This window comes from Lepus europaeus, chromosome 3 (assembly GCF_033115175.1).
Source record: "Lepus europaeus isolate LE1 chromosome 3, mLepTim1.pri, whole genome shotgun sequence".
Classification (NCBI taxonomy): Eukaryota; Metazoa; Chordata; class Mammalia; order Lagomorpha; family Leporidae; genus Lepus; species Lepus europaeus.
Window position 1 is genome coordinate 105,103,104 of NC_084829.1, and position 22,678 is coordinate 105,125,781.

Below are 22,678 nucleotides of genomic sequence, written 5' to 3' on the forward strand. Positions count from 1 at the left end.
GGCGCTCCCAGGAGAAGGGTCCTGAGGTCAGCTGCCCCTGGTCGACCTTGTCCTGGGACCTTCCCCATGACTGCAAGTGAAGGCCCAGTGACTTCTCAGGGGCACACAGGTGTCCCCACAGGGCATTCTCTGTGTAGAGGTCAGGATAGGTGAGCCTCATTCCTGAGCCTCGCCTACTTCTTCAGAGAATGCAGAAACCTTTCCTTTGGCTTGCAAGGGAAACAGACAAAGCAAAAATGAGGTTAAAGCCACAGTGGGCCACCTTTTGGACTCATCCAACACAATCAGTAGAGAAGGCTGCCATCCCACAGGGCCTCCCACAGGCTGTATGGACCTGTCCCTGGGCTAAGCTTGCAGCTCGTCAAAACCCCAGGAGGGCTGATGTCTGGCCCTCAAGTCAGACAAGACCAGGGCTCCTGCATTCTGCAGCCACCACTCACAGGCCCCTTGGTGTGCTGTCTCAGGCTGGAGAAACCGGAGGGTCCGGAAACTTGTCCTGGGGCTGTGCCTCAGGCCAGCGCCCAGCCTGCTGAAGGCCCCAGTGTGATTACATCCACCTACAGTCTTGGACATCAGCTTCAGGCAAGAGATGTCCGTGTCAAGCTTCTCTCTGAGCTCAGAGGGGCTCTGAACTAGCCACTCGTGAGGTGGGGACTTAGAATCGCAAAGCTGTGCCTTCAGAGAGCTGCCCTCCAAATCTATTTGCTGAATGAGTGAACCTGCTCTAGAAGCAGAGATTATTCTAGGTGGATTCCTTTTTTTGATTTTCTGTGGCACTGAAAGTTTTCCTGGGTCAAACACTTTCTTCCTAGGGCAGATCCAGAAGCCCAGAAACTGAACAGTCAACAAAAGCCCAGGCTAAGTCACAGGGAGCACTCGGCAGGATGGAGAATCTTACTGTGCTCACAGCTACCCAAGTAGTGGCATCAAAATCAAATGCACAGGCTTTGAAGCCAACCTGGCAGCCGTGGAAGTCTCCGGCTCTGCCAGCCGCGTGCCCTTGGCCAAGTTACTTAACCTCTGGAAATATCCATTTCTTCATCTGTCAAATGGGCTTCTATGTGGGTTAAATAGTTTATGTCCAGTTCCAAGCACTTCCCTGACCCATTACGTACAGGTGCTTGAAAACGGGAGCTGTTCCCAGCCACAGAACCCCCTTGGGCAACCTCGGGGCCCACGGGCACTCTGGAATTCACGCTGCCACACAGCAGCAGAAGCTCCTGGGAGGAGGGGCGAGGGCACCTCATGCTGTCAAGCTCTGTCAAGGACGTGGTTCCCCCTGGAACACAAAGACTACTTAGAACACACAGGGGGTGGGGTGGGGTGGGGTGGGGGTGGGCTGCTGTTTCGTGCAGCCATTAAGACACCACTGGGGACACCGCACCCCATGTTGGACGAGCCCGGTTGAAGTCCTAGCTCCTTTTCCTATTCCAGCTTCCTGCTCATGTGCACCTGGGAGGCAGCAGGTGATGGCTCAGGTAAGGGGCCTCCTGCCACCTACATGGGAGACTTGGATTGAGTCTCTGGGCTTCTGGGTCTGCCCAGTCTGGTCCTGCATGCTGTGGGCATTTGGGAAGTAAACCAGCAGATGGAAGTTATCTCAGATAAATAAATAAAATTGAAAACAAAATAAAACAAAACAAAAAACAAACAATAAACCAGAAATAGAGGCCAGCATTGTGGTGTAGTGGGTAATGCCGCTGTCTTAACCCCAGCATCCCATATGGGCACTGGTTCATGTCCTGGCTGCTCCACTTCTGCTCCAGCTCCTGGCTAATGGCCTGGGGAAAGCAGTGGAAGATGGGCCAAACACTGTGGAAGACCTGGAAGAAACTCCTGGCTCCTGGCTTTGGCCTGGCCCAGTCCTGGTCATTTCAGTCATGTTGGGAGTAAACCAGAGGATGGAAGCTATGTGACTTTCAAAATCAATCAATCGATCAATCAGAACTAAGTAAACCCTCACTCACTATAGGCAAAGTGTTTAAACCAGGAGGCACAAATTCTATCTTGTGATCCCTGAGCCAAAATAAAGGTCTTCTGAGAGCTTGAGACATTGTTACTAGGCAATATTTAAGGTTAATGATCTATAACTAGCCATAGAAAAGAGAAGGTGAGAGAAAACATACATCTGCTGAGCGGCTAATCATGCATCGGCCTTGAGGGGCTCCACTGCATTGCTCTGCCCAAGTGACCTCTGCGGGGCAGCCGGGCACCTGGCCAGGCAAGGTAAGAAACGCTCAGCCGGCCTTCCCACCGCGTGGCCAGGAAGCTGCGTGGAGAAACAGGGCGTGTTGGGGGGGGGGGGGGGATGGCGCTCATCAGGCGACTTTGACTTTGCAGTCGCTCAGCTGTGGCCACGCTGAAATCCTGTGAGCTGGGCCCTGCCTCACACAGCCTGCAGGCCCCAGACACTGAGACCCCCGGGGGCTCCCCAGGGAAGGGGGTGAGGGGAGCACAAAGACAGACAGACACGTGCTGAGACCAGCGCCCTGGCAAAATAAGATGTTGTGAGACCAGATGTTTTCCATTTTTATAACATTTTATATAACTCATAAAACAGTGCTTGTATAAAAATTCACACAAAGTTGCTAGAAGCATAACAATTTCCAAAAATGTCCTGGGTTTTTGTTACATTCAGTTTTCTAAGGATGCACTCGACTCAATGGTAAAATGCAGACATTAATGTGATACTTCATTATCTTTGGTAAAACTATTCTCATTATTTTGTCTCCTCACAGTAGTAACTCTGATATCCACTTTGTGCAGGATCTGCTAGTACTAGGATGTCAGAAGATTAAGGCTGGATCTACAAGAGGCAGGTATTTTCCAAGTAGCAGTAACAGCCTTGGTCCCCACCCCCACCGCAGTGTCTACACAGCCGGGCAGGGTGAGGGCTCCATGGCCTCCACAAAGGAGTTCCCAAGATCCCCTCTGGGTTGGGCAAGAAGCAAACAGTTGGGGTTTGGAAAGGAGGACACAGAGGCCACCTCCATGGGACCCAAGTGGCTGTGCTGTGGGGTGGTGGGGCCAGCGGCTTTTACCCCCACAGCCAGTGCACGCCCCCTTGGCGTAGATCCCATTGGCTGCTTGATGATTGCTGGAGATGTGGCGCCCCTCCCCCCGGACTGGAAAGGAAGCTTTGGGACCAACACCCCCAGCGCAAGGGGAGAGGAGTGGGCGCTGGACACCAGACCCGACTTCCCTCCCTGTCAGGCAGACACAGCCGTGGTGAGCTGCAGCAGGGTTCGGACACTCGGTACATTCACAACTAGCTCCATACGTTCTGCAGAACTCACTAACAGAGAAAGCATGAGCGCTACCAGCTACTGTGACTGACGACGGGGCCTCGCGTCAGCGCCTGCCTGTGCTAACTCAGTCTTCCAGACACAAGGCGAAAACAAAGAAAAATTCAAAAAGCAAGTAAAAAGCACAAAGAAGTTCGATAGGGCCAGGATGGGGGTTGCCAACAGATTTATGGAGCACACTAGATTTTGAAAAAAATAGTGTACTTTCTATTGCTTTGTGAAAACCAAAACAAAGCCCCGCCCACAGCCGCTGCCGGTAGACGGAGCAGGGCCTGCAGGCGCTCCCTGCTGCTCCAGGGCCAGGGCGCAGCTCCTGCACCGAGCTGTAGGATTTAGGGAGCAGAAGCCCTGCACAAAGAAATTGCCAGAACAGCTTCCCCAAATTCACCATGCTCTAGGTCAGAGACATAGCGAGTTCCTAGAAACCGTCGCTCTCCCTAATGTGGGTAGAGGCGTTTGTAAAAAACGACTCATCAATGATTGTGCTTCTGAAGCTGCAGGGCCGGGCCGCCCCAGAGAAACAGCAGGGAAGCTTTCACATGGCTTGGAATCCTGTGGGAGACGAGCTGGCGAGCGCGAGGCTGGCGGGAGAGCGCCACAGCTGTCTTTGGGAAGGGCGTGTACATGTGTGTGCGTGCATGTGCTGGGGAGGCTAAGGCAGAGAGAGGGACCCAAACAAGGGGGCAGGGGCGGGAGGGGGGTTCTCTGGGCTGCTCCAGTCCCTTCTTTCCAGGCACAAGAAAAAAAGGTGGACTCCTTATCTGTGTAGGTCCCCTTCATCTCACGTCAGTTTTCCAGCAGGCAGGAGTGTGTGTGTGTGTGTGTATGCAGGTGCACCCGCATATGTGTGTGTGTGGGGGGGTGGGTGGGTGGTTGCAATAACTTAGGCTTGCAGCTTTAACAGCAATAACCTGCAGTGACATTTACAGCAACCGTCCATTGCTCAGAATCCCGGGTCACAGGAGAAAAATGCCCACTGGGGTGGGCGGAATTGCATCACACAGCCACTGGGACGCAGTCCTTCTCAGGCGTATGAAGAAAACTCACAGGCTAGTTCTAGTATTTCTACTTTTTAAGGTAGTAAAGAATATCAAGCCATGAAGTTATGAAATCTGCAACCCGCCGCAAGGGCTTGCAGGACTACCCTGTGCGGTTCCATTCGCGCTCCGGGTCTCTGGGACACGGCATCCCTTCGGTTCCGCTTGCGCCGCTTCCTCTCCCTGCTGGGCACCTGAAGCCAGGAGATGGGCCGGGGGTGGGGGTGGGGTGGGGGCAGCAGGGCCCGGACAGTTCCGAGGGGCCCTCTGAGATGACCTGCAGCCTTCCAGTGCCAGGTACCCCCAGTGGGCCCCAGCCCAGGGCCCGCCCTGAGGAACAAGGATGTGCTGCTGCCTGGAGGCGCTGACACTGGAGCCCGGGGAAGTCGGCACCGGCTCCCAGACCCGGATTTCGTCCACCAAGCACACACACGGAGAGTAAACAGTCCCGGTCGGCCCCAAGGGGCCCAACCCTTAAGTCAAACAGGAAGCCAGATGTGCACACACATTATTTTCCAAGGAAATGCGTCTGGCCCTCCAACCAGCATCCACATACGGAGAGGGAACAGGATGGGGGTCGTGGGAGCGCACAGCTCAAGCGAAGACGTCTTGAGCGCGTGTCTCCACGTCTATCTACATTCATGTCAGCGTCGTCGTCACCATCATCATCATCACCATCATCATCCAGTGTTCTCGTCTACAGAGAGTGCGCCTAACATTCTAACCCACACAGCCCTGAGGGACGGCCCAGGCCGCAGGGGTGGCCGGACCCTTCCAAGACCACATGGACAAGGTCGCCCGAGCCCCCTGGAGCTATGCCGAGCCATCCTGCGTGAACATGGCACTTCTCAACATTTCATAAATCTAAAACCATCTTTAAAAAAAAAAATCCCAGTAACTGAAGTCAGTTTACAGTACTTCATCTCAAATATTTAAAAAGATTTTTTTATCCTAAATAAATTGGCCCCCAGAGAGCCCAATAATTTGGTTTTTGTTTAAAAAAAGGATTTCTTTTTAATTAAGAAAAGGGGGAGAGGAGGTGGGGATAAAAATGGAGGATGCAAAATGTGGGAGGAGGAACAAGAGAGCTGCTGATGCGCTCTCTGAATGGCGAGGGGCAGGCGGGACCCTGTTCCTCTGGCCCCTCTGGCCCCTCTGCCCCCACCCCCACCCCCATCCCGGCTGCACCACTAGGAGGACGCAGCACAGAGTCCGAGAGACCCAATTCCAGGCTGCCTGCCCGCGGCGGGGCCGGGGTTCACGCGTGCAAAGGCGGGAAGCCGCATCCCGAGACGCCCCCGCTCCCTCCCCCGCCCCCTCCGCGCACCTGCCGGCTCGGGCTCGTGGCCAGCCCACGTCTTGGGGGGCGGCCTGCGCAGACCTGTCACTTCTCCACTTTCTTGGCTTTCTTGAGGATGTCGCACTTTTTCCTGTTGGGCCGGCGACAGCGCTCGTCGATGCTGGGGATACATTCATAGTGCCACACCTCCTCCATCTTCTCCACGGGGTAGACGGCCTCCACGTAGTGGCGAATGAGCCGCAGCCGCGTGGGGTCCAGCTGCTTCTTGTTGCAAGCCCCGGAGTGGTTGTACTGCAGCCGGAGATTCTCGGCGGTGAAGAGTTCGGGGAAGAGCCGGACGAGGAGGCGGGCGGCGAAGTTGCCGACCGACAGGCTCTGCTGCACGATCTCGCGCACCTCCTTGTCCGACAGCAGGTAGGGAGAAGGCACGGGGAAGTCGGGGGAGGGCACCACCAGCTCGTCCAGGGGGATCTTGCAGAAGTCCTTGCTGCTCCTCTCGGGGGGTAGCGGGGGCCCCTCGAACTCCTCGCGGAACCGCTCGGGATTGACCGCGTAGCTCGCCAGGTCCCTGCACTCGGGGCCCGGCACGTGCACCTTGCGCTGCTGCTGGTAGGAGCGCCTCTGCTCCGTGTCCCGGCGCCGGCAGCGCTCGTCCAGTTTGCCCACGAACTCCAGGGTCCAGACGCGGTCGTTCTTGGCCCGGGGGTACAGCAGCTGCACGTAGTGGCGGATCAGCTTGATGCGGGACGGGTCCAGCTGCTTCTTGCCCAGGGAGCCGCTGCAGTTGTACTGCTTACGCAGGTTCTCGTGGGTGAAGAGCTCGGGGAACAGGTGCACCAGCAGGCGGGAGGCGAAGTTGCCGATGGACAGGCTGCTCTCGTAGATGCTGCGCAGCTGCTCCTTGCTGAGCAGGCAGTCGGCGCCCGGCAGCTCGAAGTCGGGCTGCGGGATCTCCAGCTTGTCGAAGTCGATGGGCACCAGCCAGATCTTCTTGGAGCGCCGCCCGGGCCGCTCACCCTCGAAGCTGTCCTCCACCTTGACCACGGAGATGTCATCGGGCAGGCTGGAGGAGTCGTAGCAGTCGTCCCGCGGGGCGTCGCCGTCGCTGCCCCCGTCCAGCCCCAGGCCCTCGAGCTCGTCGTTGAGGCGCTGGGCGCACTGCTGCAGCCAGGCCTCCTCCTCCTGCATGTCCGGGAAGTAGATCTCCGTGTAGTTGCGGATGATCTGCAGCCTCTGAGGGTCCAGCTCCTGCTTGCCACCGTCGCCGTAGCAGCTGTACTGCTCCCCCAGCTTGCGGTGGTCAAAGAGCTCGGGGAAGAGCCGGTGCAGGAGGAAGACGGCAAACTCGCCGGGCGACGAGGCTTCATCCAGGAACTCGGTGAGGTCCTGCGTGTCCACCACGTGGTCCGAGGCGATGGTGCTGCTCCGGTCCAGAGACAGCGCCTCCTCCTGGTCTTTGCTGTCCAGGAAGTGGCCGGCCTCCACCTGCTCGGCCTCAAAGAAGCCGGCCACCTGGCCGCCCGGCTGGCTGTCCTCCATCTCCCGCTGGGCCCAGAAGCGGCTGAAGAAGTCGTTGAGCTGCGGCAAGCACTCGGCCTGCCACACGGCCGTGTCCTTCACCGAGGGGTAGTAGACCTCCACATAGTTGCGGATGAGCTGCAGGTGCAGCGACTCCAGCTTGCGCTTGGCGGCGAAGCCGCAGGCGCTGCAGCCGCGGGAGAAGTCCACATCGCTGAAGAGCTCGGGGAAGAGCTGCACCAGCAGGCGGCAGGCCAGGTCGCCGCCGGACAGGCTCTGGTCCACAATCTGCTTGAGCTCGGCGGCCGTGAGCTGGTACTCGGGGGGCGGCTGGAACTTGGCCACGAGCTCCGTGGGGCTCACCTGCTTCTTGATGCGGCTCACCTCCAGCGAGAGCAGGTCCACCTTGCTGTGCAGCTGGGACATGTTGGAGGTGAGCGTGTTGAGCATGTAGAACATCTTCTGGATGAGGAAGTAGATGTTGGGGTCGCTGTCGCTGGCCGCCCCGGCGGTGCCGCAGTCCCGCTTCTGGGGCTCGCTGAGGAGCCGCAGCGGGGAGGGGCTGCTGCCAGGGTTTGCCTTCTCCAGGAGCTCGTAGGTGCCCAGCAGGTCCCCGGGCGGGGGGTTCTTCTTCTCCATGATCTTGTGCGAGATGCCGTACAGAGGCTTCTTGTAGGACGCGGTGGCCATGTCGCCGCTGGGCTCCTCCTCACCTGGCCACGCCGAGCCCAGGTTCCTGCCCCTGCCCGCCTGCTCCCCGTTGCCCTGGCAGGGTGAGCTGTTCTCGCGGTTCCGCATGCCAGCTAGGAGCGCCTGCAAGACAGAAGGTGTTGCCCAGAATGTTAGGCGAACGCGCTGATTGAACATACCAGCCACGAATCTGCGTCTCGTGTTTGTACACAGAGCAGCCCCGGTCACACTCAGGAGCTCCCGAGAGACAGAAACCCTCGCCCTCGAACCGCTCTGCCCACTTGCAAAGGCCCCGCCTGCACATGGCTGCTCGCGCTCCGGCTCCCTGGGGAACGGCGCCTGCTCCTGTGGGGCACCAGCGCCGGACCTCCCGTCCAGAGGGCAGGGTAGGCAGCTGTGGACCAATGCTGGTGAGACCGGGCAAGAACTCGGCAGGGGGCGGCAGGGAGACGGAGGGAAGGCGGGGGCTCCCCGAGCAGGGCACCTCACGGATCTAGGCCTTCGTCTGCTCTCGGACAGTGAATGGGGCAGCGCCCTCCGGGGTACCCATGCTGGCTGTGAGAGCCCCGGGGCCTGCAGAGGCACTGTCTGCGGCCAGCCTGACCACTGGAATCACAGCTGAGCTCGAAGCGGCACAGGGTAGGCCCAGAACTGCCCACAGCCCACGCTGCCGCGGCTCCAGGGTTCTCCCACTGCAGCAGCCCCTCTCCTGCACAATGCCGGGAGAGGTGAGGCCCCCTCTCCAGGTAACAAAGCAAGGTATGCAAGCAGGCCTGGGGTATTGTGCAGCCTCACTCGACCAGCGTTCTCCAAGAAGCAAGCCCCACCAAAAACCAGCCCAGGGACTCTTGTCTTCATTTTCCCAAGGTCTGTTCTCTCAGGACAAGCTCAAGCTACTCTTCAAAGATCCCAAAGTACGGGGCAGGCGTCTGGCGTGGTGGTTAAGAGACTGCTTGAGGTGCCTGCTCCTCATACTGGAATGCCTGGGCTTAGAGCCCGCTGGGCCTGCTGATTCCAGCTTCCAGCCAGTGCACACCCTGGGAGGCGGCAGGTGACGGCTCAGGGGCCTGTCACCCATGTGGGAGCCCTGGTTAGTTTCCATCTCTCGGCTTTAGCCTAGCCTGTCTCAGATGCTCTTGGAATTTGGGGAATGAACCAATGGATAGGAGTTTTCTTTTCATCTCTCTCTCTCTAACTCTGTCTTTCAAATAAATAACAACAACTGCTGCTGCAGATCCTGGAGCGTGGGTCCGTGCTCCACCACCAGCAGGGAGCCTCGAGTTCTCACTGCTTCCTCGGCGGTCTGTAACCTACTTCCAGGTTCCCAGCGTTTCATGAGATTCCCATCAGGGCCAGGTTGTGGCTCAGCAGGTAAAGCAAAACCCCAGGTTAAGTCACAGGGAGCACTGGCAGGTTGGAGAAACTGAATTATTCTGCTCACAGCTACCCAAGTAGTGGCATCAAGATCAAATGCACGGGGGCCGGCGCCATCACACCGGGATCTAGTCCCAGTTGCTCCTCTTCCAGTCCAGCTCTCTGCTGTGGCCTGGGAGGGCAGTGGAGGATGGCCCAAGCGCTTGGGCCCCTGCACCCGCATAGGAGACCAGGAGGAAGCACCTGGCTCCTGGCTTTGGATTGGCGCAGCAATGGCCAAGCGGCCATTTGGGGGATGAACCAATGGAAGGAAGACCTTTCTCTCTGTCTTTCTACACTTGATCTTAGCCAAAAGGCCGAGAAGCGATTCTCTTTCTCTCTCACTGTCTATAACTCTACCTGTCAAATAAATAAAACTGGGGGAAAAAAAAAAAAGATCAAATGCACAGGCTTTGGAGCTAACCTGGCAGCCGTGGAAGTCTCCGGCTCTGCCAGCCGCGTGCCCTTGGCCAAGTTACTTAACCTCTGGAAATATCCATTTCTTCATCTGTCAAATGGGCTTCTATGTGGGTTAAATAGTTTATGTCCAGTTCCAAGCACTTCCCTGACCCATTACGTACAGGTGCTTGAAAACGGGAGCTGTTCCCAGCCACAGAACCCCCTTGGGCAACCTCGGGGCCCACGGGCACTCTGGAATTCACGCTGCCACACAGTAGCAGAAGCTCCTGGGAGGAGGGGCGAGGGCACCTCATGCTGTCAAGCTCTGTCAAGGACGTGGTTCCCCCTGGAACACAAAGACTACTTAGAAAGAAGGGGGGGCGGGGTGTAGCCATTAAAATGCCACTGGAGACACCTCATCCCAAGTTGGACAAGCTGGGTTGAAGTCCTAGTTCCTTTTCCTATTCCAGCTCCTGCTCATGTGCACCCTGGAAGGCAGCAGGTGATGGCTCAGGTAATTGGTTGGAGACCCAGATGAACCTCCTAGCTCCTGGCCCTGGCTTCAGTCTGACCCAGCCCTGGCCATTTCAGCTATCTGAGGAGTAAACCAGAGAATAGAAGTTCTCTCTCTCTCTCTCTCTGTTTCTTTCTCTTAACTCTTTCTAACTAAATAAACCCTAAGAAAAGACATATAGCTATCTATATAGTTAGCAAATGATTTGTGACAGATGTCAAAGGTAATTAAGTGGAAAAAGGATAGTCTTTTCAACAAATAATTCTGAACAATTGGCTATCTATGCAAAATATATATTTTTCCATCCACATCCCAATATCATATACAAATATAAACTCAAATGGATCACAGACCTAAATGTAAAATTTAAAATTCTATTAAGTCTAGAAGAAAATATCAGGGAAAAAAAACCCAGACAGCAAGAAGATATTTGCAAATCGTACAGGTGTATCTGGTAAAGGATGTGAATACAGAATACACACAAAACTCAGTCTAACAATGACATACCGTTAGTAATTCCAGCAGGCAATCTGAATGAGACATACACATGGGAAATAAGCATATAAAAAGATGCCCACTAATGACATGGAAATTAAAACCACACAGTGTCATCCCCATCAGGATAGGTAAAATAAAAAAGACAGACAATACCAAGTACTGGAGACGGTGAAGGGCCTGCAGCTCGCCTGCTCCACTGGTGGGGATACAAAGCAGGCTAAGCACATGGGAAACTCTTGGCAGGCACACACGGACCCTATGACCTGGGTACTCAATTCCTCAGTATGTGCTTATTTACCAAGCAAAAGAAAGCACAGGTCCACACAAATGTGTGCAGAATCATGCTGGCAGGCAGCTGCGTTTGGAAATATCCAAGAACTAGAAGGACAGAAGCCACGTTTTTCTCGATACCTAGACAAACACACGGTGTGACAGTCATACAGTGGAATAAAAAGAACGAGGGCACTTGCAACACAGCTCCAAATCACTGCTGAGTGGAAGACGCCGGACAAACAGAAGGAGCTGCACAGTTTGCTTCTATTTACATAAAATCCTAGGAGAGGCAGCCTTATCGACAGTGACAGAAAGCAGATTAGTGGTTGCCCAGGGGTGGCGGATGGATTCAGAGGGACACAGGAGAACTTTAGTGGGTAATGGATACGATGATGCTCTTGATTGTGGCGATGGTTTCGCTGGCACACCGTACACAGATGTCAGAACGCATCAGACTGCACACTTTCCATGCCACTCACTGCATCTCTGTCCAAACCCAATCAACCTGCTTTGGGCAGAAGCTGAATGTGACCCAGAGACTTAGTGGAATATATTTTTGAGGGTTTAATTAAGCTGGCAGGCTAATTAGTGAGTGCCGTCGGGGAGCAGGCGGAGCTGAAGCACAAGTCCCCACTTCCGTCAGCGTGGCCTGCCTCAGGCAACTGGAGAATGGACAAGAACAAAGTGCCTCCTAGCACACGGTGTCCGCACCTGGGAAAAACACTGCTGGCTTCGGCTGGCCCGGCCCAGCGCCTCGTAAACTCAACGCCATGTCACCTGGGGTCTCGTTAGAATGCAGAGCGGGAAGCCTGGGGCTGCGCTTCTAACAAGCTCCCGGTGCTGTGGGCCTTCCCTGGGTGACCAGGGCCGAGAAGAGAGTGTGTGCTCTGTCTCTCGTCCCAGCAGATGTCATGCACAAGGCTTCGGTTACCTAACGCCAGAACAAAACAGTGCAGGAGGGGGTTTTGCAGCCTAGGACAAAAGAGGGCAAAGGACCCTCTCAATAGGCTTCCTTTGCAGGGCCGTGTCCCTTCGGGGTGCCTGGGCTTGGTCCCCAGCTTCAGCTCCTGACTCCAGCCAGCCTCCTGCTAATGTGCACCCGTGGAGGAGGGAGGTGACAGCTGAAGTTAATTGAGTTCCTGCCACCCACGTGGGATGTCTACCTCACGTTCTTAGCTCCTGGCTTTGGCCCCTGGCCAAGCCCCAGTCACCATGGGCATCTGGGGAGTGAACCAGCAGATACAAGCACTCTCTGCCTCTCAAATAAATTTTTAAAAATTAATTTTAAAATATATTTTAAAAAAAGAAAAAGTCAGGGGCAGGGCACCAGCATTTTGGTACACCAGGTTATGCCACTGCTTGTAACTCCGCATCCATATCAGAGACCCGGGTTGAGTCCTGGCTGCTCCACGACTCATCCAGCCCTCTGCTAATTCCCTGGGGAAGCATTGGGAGATGGCCCAAGGGCTTAGGCCCCTGCACCCACATGGAGACCCCGTTGGACTTCCAAGCTCCTAGCTTTGGCCTGGCCTGATCCTGGCTGTTGTGGCCATTTGGGGAATGAACCTGCAAACAGAAGACCTCTCTCTCTGTGTAACTCTGTCTCTCAAATAAGTAAATCTTAAAAAAATAAATAAATAAATAAAAATGCTGTGCATTGTGGGTTGAGCTGCTGCTTGGAACGCTCACACCCCAGGGACTGAGTCCTGCCCCCACTGCTGACTCAGTTTCCTGCTACTGAAACAAATTATGGCCCAAATACTTGGGTGCCCACCACCCACTTGGAAGACCCTGACTGAGTTCTGGGTTCTTGATTTCCACTGACCCAGTCCCAGCTGTTGCAGGCATCTGGGGGACTGAAACAATGAGAGGTCTCTCTTTCTGTCTCTCCTTTTGTCACCTCTGCCTTTCAAATAACTAGATTAAAAAAAAAAAAAAAAAAGCAAGCTCAGTCTGCCATGGCAGTGAATACGGTCCCGAGAGCAGGTGGGCCCACGTGGGAAACCGTCCATGGGATCACAGGAACATGGAAAACTTGGAGCTGCTAAACATGCTGATCTCACCTGAAGTAGTTACTTCCTATACCTTGCCTTGTGGATAATAGAATAATCTTACCCCTATAAGAGAAAGGTTAATTTTTCTCTGAGTCTCCACTGATAACAGCTTGCTAAATAAAAGTTCCTCAGCTCTCCAGGAGTCTACGGATGAAGGATTCTGGTGAGTGCTTTGGTTCTCCCGGGAACTGGCCCACACTTTCTGCATGGTTGGTTTGTATAGGAATCTTCAGCAAGTTCAGGGAAAATGTGTTGTGTAAAAACTATGCATGCATTTCAGGCCGGTGCCGTGGCTTAACAGGCTAACCTTGCGGCGCCAGCACACCGGGTTCTAGTCCCGGTTGGGGTCCGGATTCTATCCCGGTTGCCCCTCTTCCAGGCCAGCTCTCTGCTATGGCCCGGGAAGGCAGTGGAGGATGGCCCAAGTGCTTGGGCCCTGCACCTGCATGGGAGACCAGGAGAAGCACCTGGCTCCTGGCTTCAGATCAGCGAGATGCGCCGGCCGCAGCGGCCATTGGAGGGTGAATCAATGGTAAAGGAAGACCTTTCTCTCTGTCTGTCTCTCTCTCTCACTATCCACTCTGCCAGTCAAAAAAAAAAAAAAAAAACAAACCTATGCATGCACTTCAATTTTTTTGCACCAAAATAAGTCTTTCAATTCATTTTTCCACAATATTTTTCCCCCTTTGAGAGGCACAGAGAGAGACAGACACAGAGAGACCTTCCATCCACTGGGTCACTTCCAAATGTCCACGGTGGCCAGGGCTGGGTCAGGCCAGAGCCTGGAACTCAATCCAGGGCTCCAATGTGAAGTGTCAGGAACTTAATCACTCGAGCCCTCACCACTGCTTCTCAGAGTCTGCATTAGCAGGAAGCTAAAGTCTGGAGCTGGAGGCAAGGACTGAACCCAAACACTGCGCTATCGGACACAGGCACCTTAACAGGTGTCAGGTGCTGGGCCCAGCGCCTGCTCCCATGACCTTTTTCAATACCCGACATAAGCTAAAAAGGGATCAGTGGCACCTGTCCCTCATCTCTCTGTCACACACACACACACACACACAGAGCAGAGCAGCAGGTGGGGGGAGCCTGCTACAGGTGGCTGCTACCTGCCACACTGCCCCAGGGCCTCTTCCTCACCGTCCCCATTCTCACACTGCACGATGGGGCCATGTCACCCCTGGGTCCATCCCAGCCTGGCCACTGTGGGCATTTGGGAAGTGACCCAATGGTTGGGAGCTTTCTGTCTCTGTCTCTCCCTTTGTCTCTGTCGAAAGAAAGAAAGAAAGAGAGAAAGAAAGAAAGAGAGAGAGAGAGTGAGAGAGAGAGAGAATGAACTGGAAAAATGATATTAAAAGATTATTTTGGTGCAAAGAAATTCGAAAGCTGAAAATATCAGAGGGCATTGTACACGGTAAATATATTTGGGAAAGTTTTCCTACATTTCTATGTGTGTCTGTGTATTTACAGACGAATGAGTCCATGTGTGGGTTCCTGTTGAAAAGCAGTAACAGATTCAAAAGTGTCTTACGTGTTAATTCCTGCAGACTGCTCTAATTGGATTTTTACTCACCATCATGTTCTAGTACACCAACATAACTTTCGGGGTTCCACGGATCAGGAGAATACTGTTTACCAAGACAGAGATCTGAGCTTGTAACGTCAGTAACTAGGGGCCAGTGCAGTGATGCGGTGGGTTTAGCTGCAGCCTCCGATGCCAGCATCACATACGGACGCTGGTTCGAATCCTGGCTGCTCCACTGCTAACACCCTGGGAAAACAGCAGAGACTGGTCCAAGTCTTTGTGCCCTTGGCACCTATGTGGGACACTGGAAGAAGCTCCCAGCTCCTGGCTTCGGCCTGGTCCAGTCCTAGCTGTTGTGGCCATCCGGGGAGTGAACCAGCGGATAGAAAATCAATCAGAAGAGCAATCTCTCTGTAACTCTGCCTTTCACATCAATCAGTCTTACAAAGAAAAATGGTTGACAACATCCAGGGTGGCTTTAGAAAAGGAGCCTGCTCTACAAGCAGTCACCCTGGTCACTTGGGGGAGGCGCCCTTGCAGAAGCGGGGTCATGGGAAACACACGCCCTGCAGCCAGAGCCCAGGCTGCAGAGGGAGACCTGCCCTCATCAACGCCCAGCACCGGAAACGAGCACGGGGGAGCTTCTGGGGGCGCTGCCGGAACACCACACCGACAGCAAGTGTCTCCCACTCCCCCGCATTCCGGAAGTGGGCAGAAGGCGGGAGTCCATTAGGATTGGAAATCCCCTCTCTAACTCTCAATATGCGGCCTCATTAATACAAATATTTCTGTTTCCACCAAGCACGGCAGAATCGCTGCAGTCAATAGAAATATTTTTGGCGAAACTGCTCGGATAAAAAATGTTCCAGTCCCAGCAGAGGGCAATGTTCCTCGCTCCCAGAAACCCTGCCTGCACAATCCAACCCAGCACGGAGAGCAGGCTCCGAGAGATCCCCACGCTGCTGTCCTGTCAGCTCGGCGCTCCAATTAATTCCACAAACGCTGCCGAGCCGACGACGGGCTGGCTGCATTTGCTGCCGACGATAAAATCTCTGCTCAGCTGTCTAGGAGTATCAAGAAATCTTTAAATCTGTGCTACTTGGCACAGGGTGTCTGCTTGACACGGTTCCCAATTCTCTGAGGCTCATCTTCCAGCCATATGGGAGCTCGGCTGCAAGGCTGAGGCGCGGTCATGCCAGCACGCAGCCCGGATCTGCACTCCCGGGGCCTTTCGCTCTACCTTGGGCACCCGCAGACTCGGAGAACGGAATGAATTAGGGGAGGCTGACGCTGGGTTACAAGTGAGCGGTAAGGGGAACTACTCGGTGTTGGTGCCTGTTGACACCCTAGGGGCTGGACCCTGCACCTCCCAGGTATCAGACCTCTTCATCAAGACCCCAGACCCAGGAGCAGTCATGAATTCAGCGCCTAAATGGAGCCCCGAGTCAGTCAACCAGAACCCCAGGACAGCAGCACCACCCAACCTCCAGGGCAGGGCGGTGTCCACCGGCGGCCAGGGGCCTGAGGTCAGCCTTCGGGGGTCACTGCAGTGAGGATGAGGCCTACCCTGTTCATTTTTTAACAGCATCGTTCTCTGCGGCATCCTCCTCCCTCCCCAAGGGACCACCAGTGTCTGTGTGCCCAGCATCTGGGCACACAGGAAACAAGCCCCACGCAGTCTCTGCACGGTCAGGCCCCCGTGCCTGGGAGAGGGAGCAGCTCCGATGGAGAAGAGCAGAAGAGAGAACAAGATGCGGGTGTGGCTAAGGCTCCTGCTGCCCCTTGCAAGTATCCGACAGCGCAGGGTCTCGGGGCACGGTTCTGAACCAAGCAGGTGTGGGGTGCAACCTTCGCCGGGGCTCATGACCTATCTGCTATGGCTGTGAGAGACGTCTTATGAGTCCCTGTCCCATACCCAGGAACCGCCGCCGGGGAGTGAGATGGTGTCTCTGTTCTGCAGTTCAACCAACCAACCCAGCGCAGGAGAACAAAGCGCACCTCCGCCTGGCACACGGCTCTTCAACATCGCCCCCGCTTCCGTGAACAAAAAGATGATCACCAATAAAAACTCTGGCTCCTCACCTCCCACAGCTGCTGTATTTGGCTGTGCAGCCCTCTCCGGTAGAGGTGCCAGAGAATTCTTTAAATAGCCCTTTGTCAGACTTGTGCAGGGAGCTTTCGCTTCTCCCCCGAGCACCGAGCCGGGCTGTGGACATCGAGAAGCTCCACCGGGATGCACGGTTAGCAGCAGGGGCACCGCGCAAGCCCCCTTCCCCTGGGGTCGGGGAGAGAAGACGCAGGCTGAACTGTGCTCACGGATGGTCCTCAGATGCAAGGGGACTCAGGCCTGGGGGTCCAATGGCCTCCCTGCTGGTCCTAGGTCAGTTTCCTTGTGACTCTGGGGCAGTTGGTCACAGGGGTGGGAGTTGGAGACAGGGGCTAAAGGCCGGTGGGGGCAGGGCCAGGCCCGTCTCGTGGGCTCTCTCACTGATCCGGCCCGAAGCCAGCGAGGCAGGCATTCCCTTCCTGCATCACGGCGCAGAAACCTGTGCCTCGGAGGCCACGTAGTTGGCCCTCTGCCCCCTTATCTGACTCTGGAGTCTTGGCTCTCTCTGGTGCTTGCTATGCAGTATGTGAGTCAGAGAAGCTAAGGGCAGCGGGGCCGGTATGTGCCCAGCCACCCCGGAGGCCTCACGCCAGAAGCAAGGAGGCCCCACTGGCATCCTATGTTTAGTCGGCATGCCTGGCTCGGCTCCTCCGTCTGGGGAAGACAGTAATTCCTCCCCCTCTTGCTTGCTAGATGGATGCAATGGTGCTCCTGTGGACCAGGTACTGATGACTGACAATGCACCTTCTTCCCACGTTTCTCGGGATGGCTCCTTTCCACCTGCAGGTCCCTCCCGTCTCCTCTGGTGGGGAAAGTGCAGGCACTCCTTGCCCAGCCCTGCCGCCACACACCTAGGAAGGATCAGCAAAGGCCGGGGGCGAAGGCAGAATATGGTTCACTCTGCATCAGGGCTGGTCTTATTCTGAAAAATCCACAAATTCTGAGGCCAGCACTGTGGCGCAGCGGGTTAAACCACAGCCCGCAGTGCCGGCATCCCATATAGGCCGAGTCCCGGCTGTTCCACTTCAGATCCAGCTCCCTACTAATGTGCTTGGGAAAGCAGCAGAAGATGGCCCAAGTGCTTGGGCCCCTGCACCCATGTGGGAGACCTGGAACAAGCTCCTGGCTCCTGGCTTCCATCCTGGCCCAGCCCTGGTCATTGTGGTCATTTGGGGAGTGAACCAGCAGATGGAAGAGATCTCTCTCTATAACTATGCCTTTCAAATTAATAAATAAATCTTTAAAATAAATAAATAAAACCCCACAAATTCTATAATCTCAGTAAACAGACAAATGATTCTCAAGGCCTCTGGGTTCCAACACACCGACTTGCATACACTTTTGAAAAAGCAAATACTGCCTTGAATTCACATGACACCTTTCTACACGGAGTTCCAGGATTTCAAAATGGAGTTCCAAGGTTTCAAAAGGGTATCCAGACTCACATTCTTTTTCTAGAAGAGGAAGGAGAGCGGGACGTGAGCCTCACTTCATTTACACCAATGGAAATCTACAAAGTGAGTAATAAAAAGGCCCCCAAATCAGATCCAGGGCTTACCCGTCTCTGCTACTCTAAAGCCTATGGGTTAGAACCACCTTCTCTGTCGCCAGCTCACTCCCTCACGAGCGCGTGGGACCATGCTGGTGGACGCAGCCGGGGTCGGCCCCGTCAGGACTGCTCAGACACGGCTCTGGCTCCCTTCTCCCCAAGCACAGCCCAATCCCTGCAGGGCGCCTGCAGCTCCAGCCAAGGCTGCCTGCCTCTCCCAGCAATGGCTGCATTTCCACACCTTTCCTGCGTCCTGGAAAACCGTCCTCCAGCAGCCTGAAGGAAGTCTAGCCCCATGCTCGCTGTCCTGAGCTGTGCTGAACAAAGGCTTCAACTAAAGAGCGGAACCGTAAGAACCATGTCCTTGTCTTTCTGCCCAAGGCTACGAGGATGCTCCCCTTCCCAGCATCCCATGACAACAAACATTTAGGGACAGAAAGGATAGAACGTCACCGCCCAGAAAGCCTACCGGCCGGCCCGCAAACAGCCACAGCGCGGCGGGAGAGCCTGCTCTTCCTGCCCAGTGCACTGTTCACAGCAACGGCCCCAACTGTGAAGGCTTCTTCCCAGTGTAACCTGGTTGCTGCTGCCAACAGGAAGTAGAGTCTGTTTTTCACTCCTAAGTCTAAATTTGGTCCCGCAACCTGCTTTGACCAATGGGACGCAAGCAAAAGTGATGCAAGCAGAGCTTCAACAAGCATCAGTGCTGCGCAGCAGGTTCACCCCCACTCCTAGGAGCTCCTCCATCCTCCTGCGAACAAGCCAAGACCAGCCTCCTGGAGGGGCAGCCGGGCCTCAAGTCATCCCAGTCCAGACCCCCAAGTGACGCCCCTGCAGGCTGGTCAGCTCCAAACAGGGCAGGTGGAACCAGAAGACACAGCGGCTGGTCCACAGAGCTCGGAGCAGAGGAATTGGCAGTGGCTTGAAGCTAAGGTCTGGGGTGGTTGGTTCCACAGCACGGGAGAACTGCTGGGACACTGCCTTCCACTTCCGGAACTCTGGCCTCAGAGCCTGAGGCAACATGACACACAGCAGGGAATGTTTCTGCAGGACCTGTCCCCAGCGCGCACGGGCATCGAGACCCCAAAGGCTCGTGTCACTGGCACTGAGAGGGCAGGAACGTGGTCCGCTCATGCAGTCCGGTGGAGGGGCTTGGGGGAGGGACTGGAAAGGGTCGGTGGCCAGGGTGCAGCCCCGATTAGTCACAATGGCTTTAGGAGAAGACCCCCATGAGGGCGCTCCCAGTCCCTCGGCCTCTGCCATCTTCCACCCTCCTCGGATACCTGACCAATGGGAACCACACAGTATTTGTGAACTCCAAAAGTCGTGAGCAAAATAAACATTACTTCCTTTCAAAGCAACTTCTCTCAGGTGTCTGCTACAGTGACAAAGCTGACCAGCACGGGTGTTCCTTCACGAACTGGACGTACTGCTGCCCAGCGCTTTCAGAACAACCCTGCCCTGCTCAGACACTCAGACAAGGCGAGCAGCTTGATATATGTGAGCGGCAATGACACAAAACTGGAAAACACCTGAATACGAACCATTAGGATACAGGGTAATAAACTGTGCTTCAATAAAACAAAAGAAAAAGCAAAGGGTTAAATGCTTCTCCAGGGGCCAGCACTGTGGCGCAGCAGGTTAAGCCACTGCTTACAACACCTGCAATCCCATCTGGGTGCCGGTTCCAGTCCCGGCTGCCCCACTTCCGATCTAGCTCCCTGCTAAGGGTGGGGAAAAGCAGCAGGAGATGGTGCAAGTGCTTGGGCCCCTGCCACCCAAATGCGAGGCCCAGATGAAGCTCCTGACTCCTGGCTTCAGCCTGGCCCAGCCCTGGCCATTGTGGCTATTTGGGGAAGTGAACCAGTGGATGGCAGATCTCTCTCTCTCTCTCTCTCCCCCCCCTTTACCTCTGTAATTTTGCCTTACAAAAATAAATCTTAAAAAAAAAAAAAAAAAAAAAAAAAAAAAGTTCTCCCAACAAGCTTCTCAGCTAACCATCTCACACTCTTTATCTGCCAAAGAGCAGGCACGAGCAGTAGCCTGGAATCTGTGAGTTGAATCCAGCCATCACTCACAACATGGGAAGCTGCCTTCCATGCCCAAAACCCTTCCTCCCATCCCAGGGGAGGGAGCAAGTGGCTGATTCAGGCAACCAGAGATGAGGCTGGGATATTTCTAATTATTCCTTTATTCAAGGGGGGGGGGGGGGGGGCTGGCTCACAGATGTAAAAGAAAACCCATCCCTTTTCCTGAGCATTGCAGAATTTTACAAATGTAATGCTCCAGTACTACTCAGAAGGTGGAAACAGGTGTGGGTATTTGCACAGCAACTAAGATCTCTCTTGGGATTCCCATATCCCTTATCAGAGTGCCTAGGTCCAAGGTCTGCCTCCACTCTCCACTGCAGGTACCTTCCCTGGGAGGCGGCAGGTAATGGCTCAAGTCATTGAGTCTCTGCCCCCCATGGGGGAGACCATGATTAAACTAGGAGTTTCCACTCCACACTAACAATAAGTAAAAGGCTAAAACAATGAACCGAATATCAACAACTTTTCTTAGATTGGTAAGACAGGTGAGGTCACAGGAAAAACTACTGCTCCTTAAACTGGAAGGGGAAATGACTGGGGCAGACACCAAGTGCCCGAGAACCAATGGCTGGGCTGGGGAAACCTGCACTGCAATTGCTGATGTGCTGGGGGTTCCACGTGGGAAGTCAGAGAATGGATCCATTCATGGGGGCACCCGAGCTTTTGTAGGCTGTACGTCAAAGAGCCCTACCGGAGTCTCTCAGTGAATATTAGAGAAAAATCCCCCTGCGCCCGTGGAAGGGAAAGGGGAAATGGAACCTCTGTGAAACCCTCCAGCGTATTCTGTTTTTAAGAAGATGGGTCGGCCGGCGCTCAATAGCTCAATAGGCTAATCCTCCGCCTGAGGCGCTAGCACTCCGGATTCTGTCCCGGTCGCTCCTCTGCCTGTCTAGCTCTCTGCTATGGCACCAGGAGTGCAGTGGAGGATGGCCCAAGTCCCTGGGCCCTGCACCCCATGGGAGACCAGGACAAGCTCCTGGCTTCAGATCAGCGCGGTGCACTGGCCGTAGCAGCCATTGAGGGGTGAACCAACGGAAAAGGAAGAATTTTCTCTCTGTCTCTCTCTCACTGTCCACTCTGCCTGTCAAAAAAAAAAAAAAAAAGAAAAAAAAGAAAAAGAAAAAGATGGGTCCTGGGGGCCAGAACTGTGGTGTAGCAGGTAAGGCCACTGCAAGCAGTGCCAGCATCTCATATGGGCACTGGTTTGAGTCCCGGCTACTCCACTGCCTATCCAGCTCTCTGCTATGGCCTGGGAAAGCAGTAGAAGATAGCCCAAGTCCTTGGGTCCCTGCACCCATGTGGAAGACCCAGAAGAAGTTCCTGGCTTCTGGCTTTGGATCGGCCCAGCTCCAGCCATTGCGGCCATCTGAGGAGTGAACCAGCAGATGGAAGACCTCTCTTTCTCTCTCTCTCCGTGCCTCTGTCTCTCTGTAGCTATGCCTTCAAATAAATAAATAAATCTTTAAAAAAAAAAAAAAGAGAGAGAGAGAGAGAGAGAAGAGAAGAGAAAAGAGAGGAGAGGAGAAGAGCAAAGAAAAGAAAAAAAAAAGAAGGGTCCCAGGGCAGGTGCCGTGGCCCAGCAGGTCAATCCACTGGTTGGGACATCTGCATCCCAGAAGGGAGTGTCTGAGATCTAATCTCACTCCTGCTCCTAATCCTACTGCTTACCCTCTAAGGCAGCAGCTGACGGCTCAAATACTTGGGCTCCTTCCACTCACAATGGAGACCTGGATGGAGAGCTGGGCTCCTCGCTTTGGTCCAGCCCAGCCTCAGCTGTTTGTGGGCCAGCGGATAGAATATCCATCTCTCGCTCTCTCTCTCTCTCTCTCACACACACACACTTTCAAATAAAAGAAATAATAGGAGATTTGTCCGCAGGAGAAACTACCCAGATCCTTTCCTGCTGGTGTCTCACCAGAACCTACCTATCAGAGGTGCAAGAGTGTTGAGCAACCAAGTCCTACTCACAGGGCTCAGCGGAGCTTCCCCGGCCCCCACAGATCACTACCGCATCGCCAGAGGCCTACTTACAGCAGCACCTTTCACCCACCACGTTGGGTGTGGCTATCTAGAAAGAACCCGCAAGATATACTAAGACCAAATCAGACTCAAGTATGGGAGGAATGTGGGAATTGCCAAACAAAGAGTTTGAAACAGCTATGATGAATATGCTCGGGGCTCTGATGGGTAAAGCAGACAGCATGCAAGAACCAGAGAGACAATGTGCACACAGATATGGAAATTCTAAGAAACGAACAGAAACGCTAGAGGTAAATGGCACTGTAACAGAAACGAAGAATGTCTTTGATGGGCTTATTGATGGCTGGATAGCACTAAGGAAAGAATCTCTGAGCTTCGTGATATCTCAAAAGGAAACTGCACAACTGGAGAGTAAAGAGAAAAAAA

The 22,678-nt window shown here is 54.5% G+C and overlaps 1 protein-coding gene across 2 annotated transcripts in view; it reads right to left on the bottom strand.

The window, feature by feature from the left end:
- The window catches only part of BEND3 (BEN domain containing 3), a 62,987-nt gene that overhangs the window by 18,473 nt on the left and 21,836 nt on the right, over positions 1–22,678 (bottom strand). For both annotated transcript variants that reach the window (XM_062186569.1, XM_062186571.1), the window contains one exon: positions 5,670–7,973. In XM_062186569.1, the coding sequence (XP_062042553.1) occupies positions 5,727–7,973 (2,247 nt within the window). In that variant the 3' untranslated portion in view covers positions 5,670–5,726. The remainder of the gene's footprint in view (positions 1–5,669; positions 7,974–22,678) is intronic.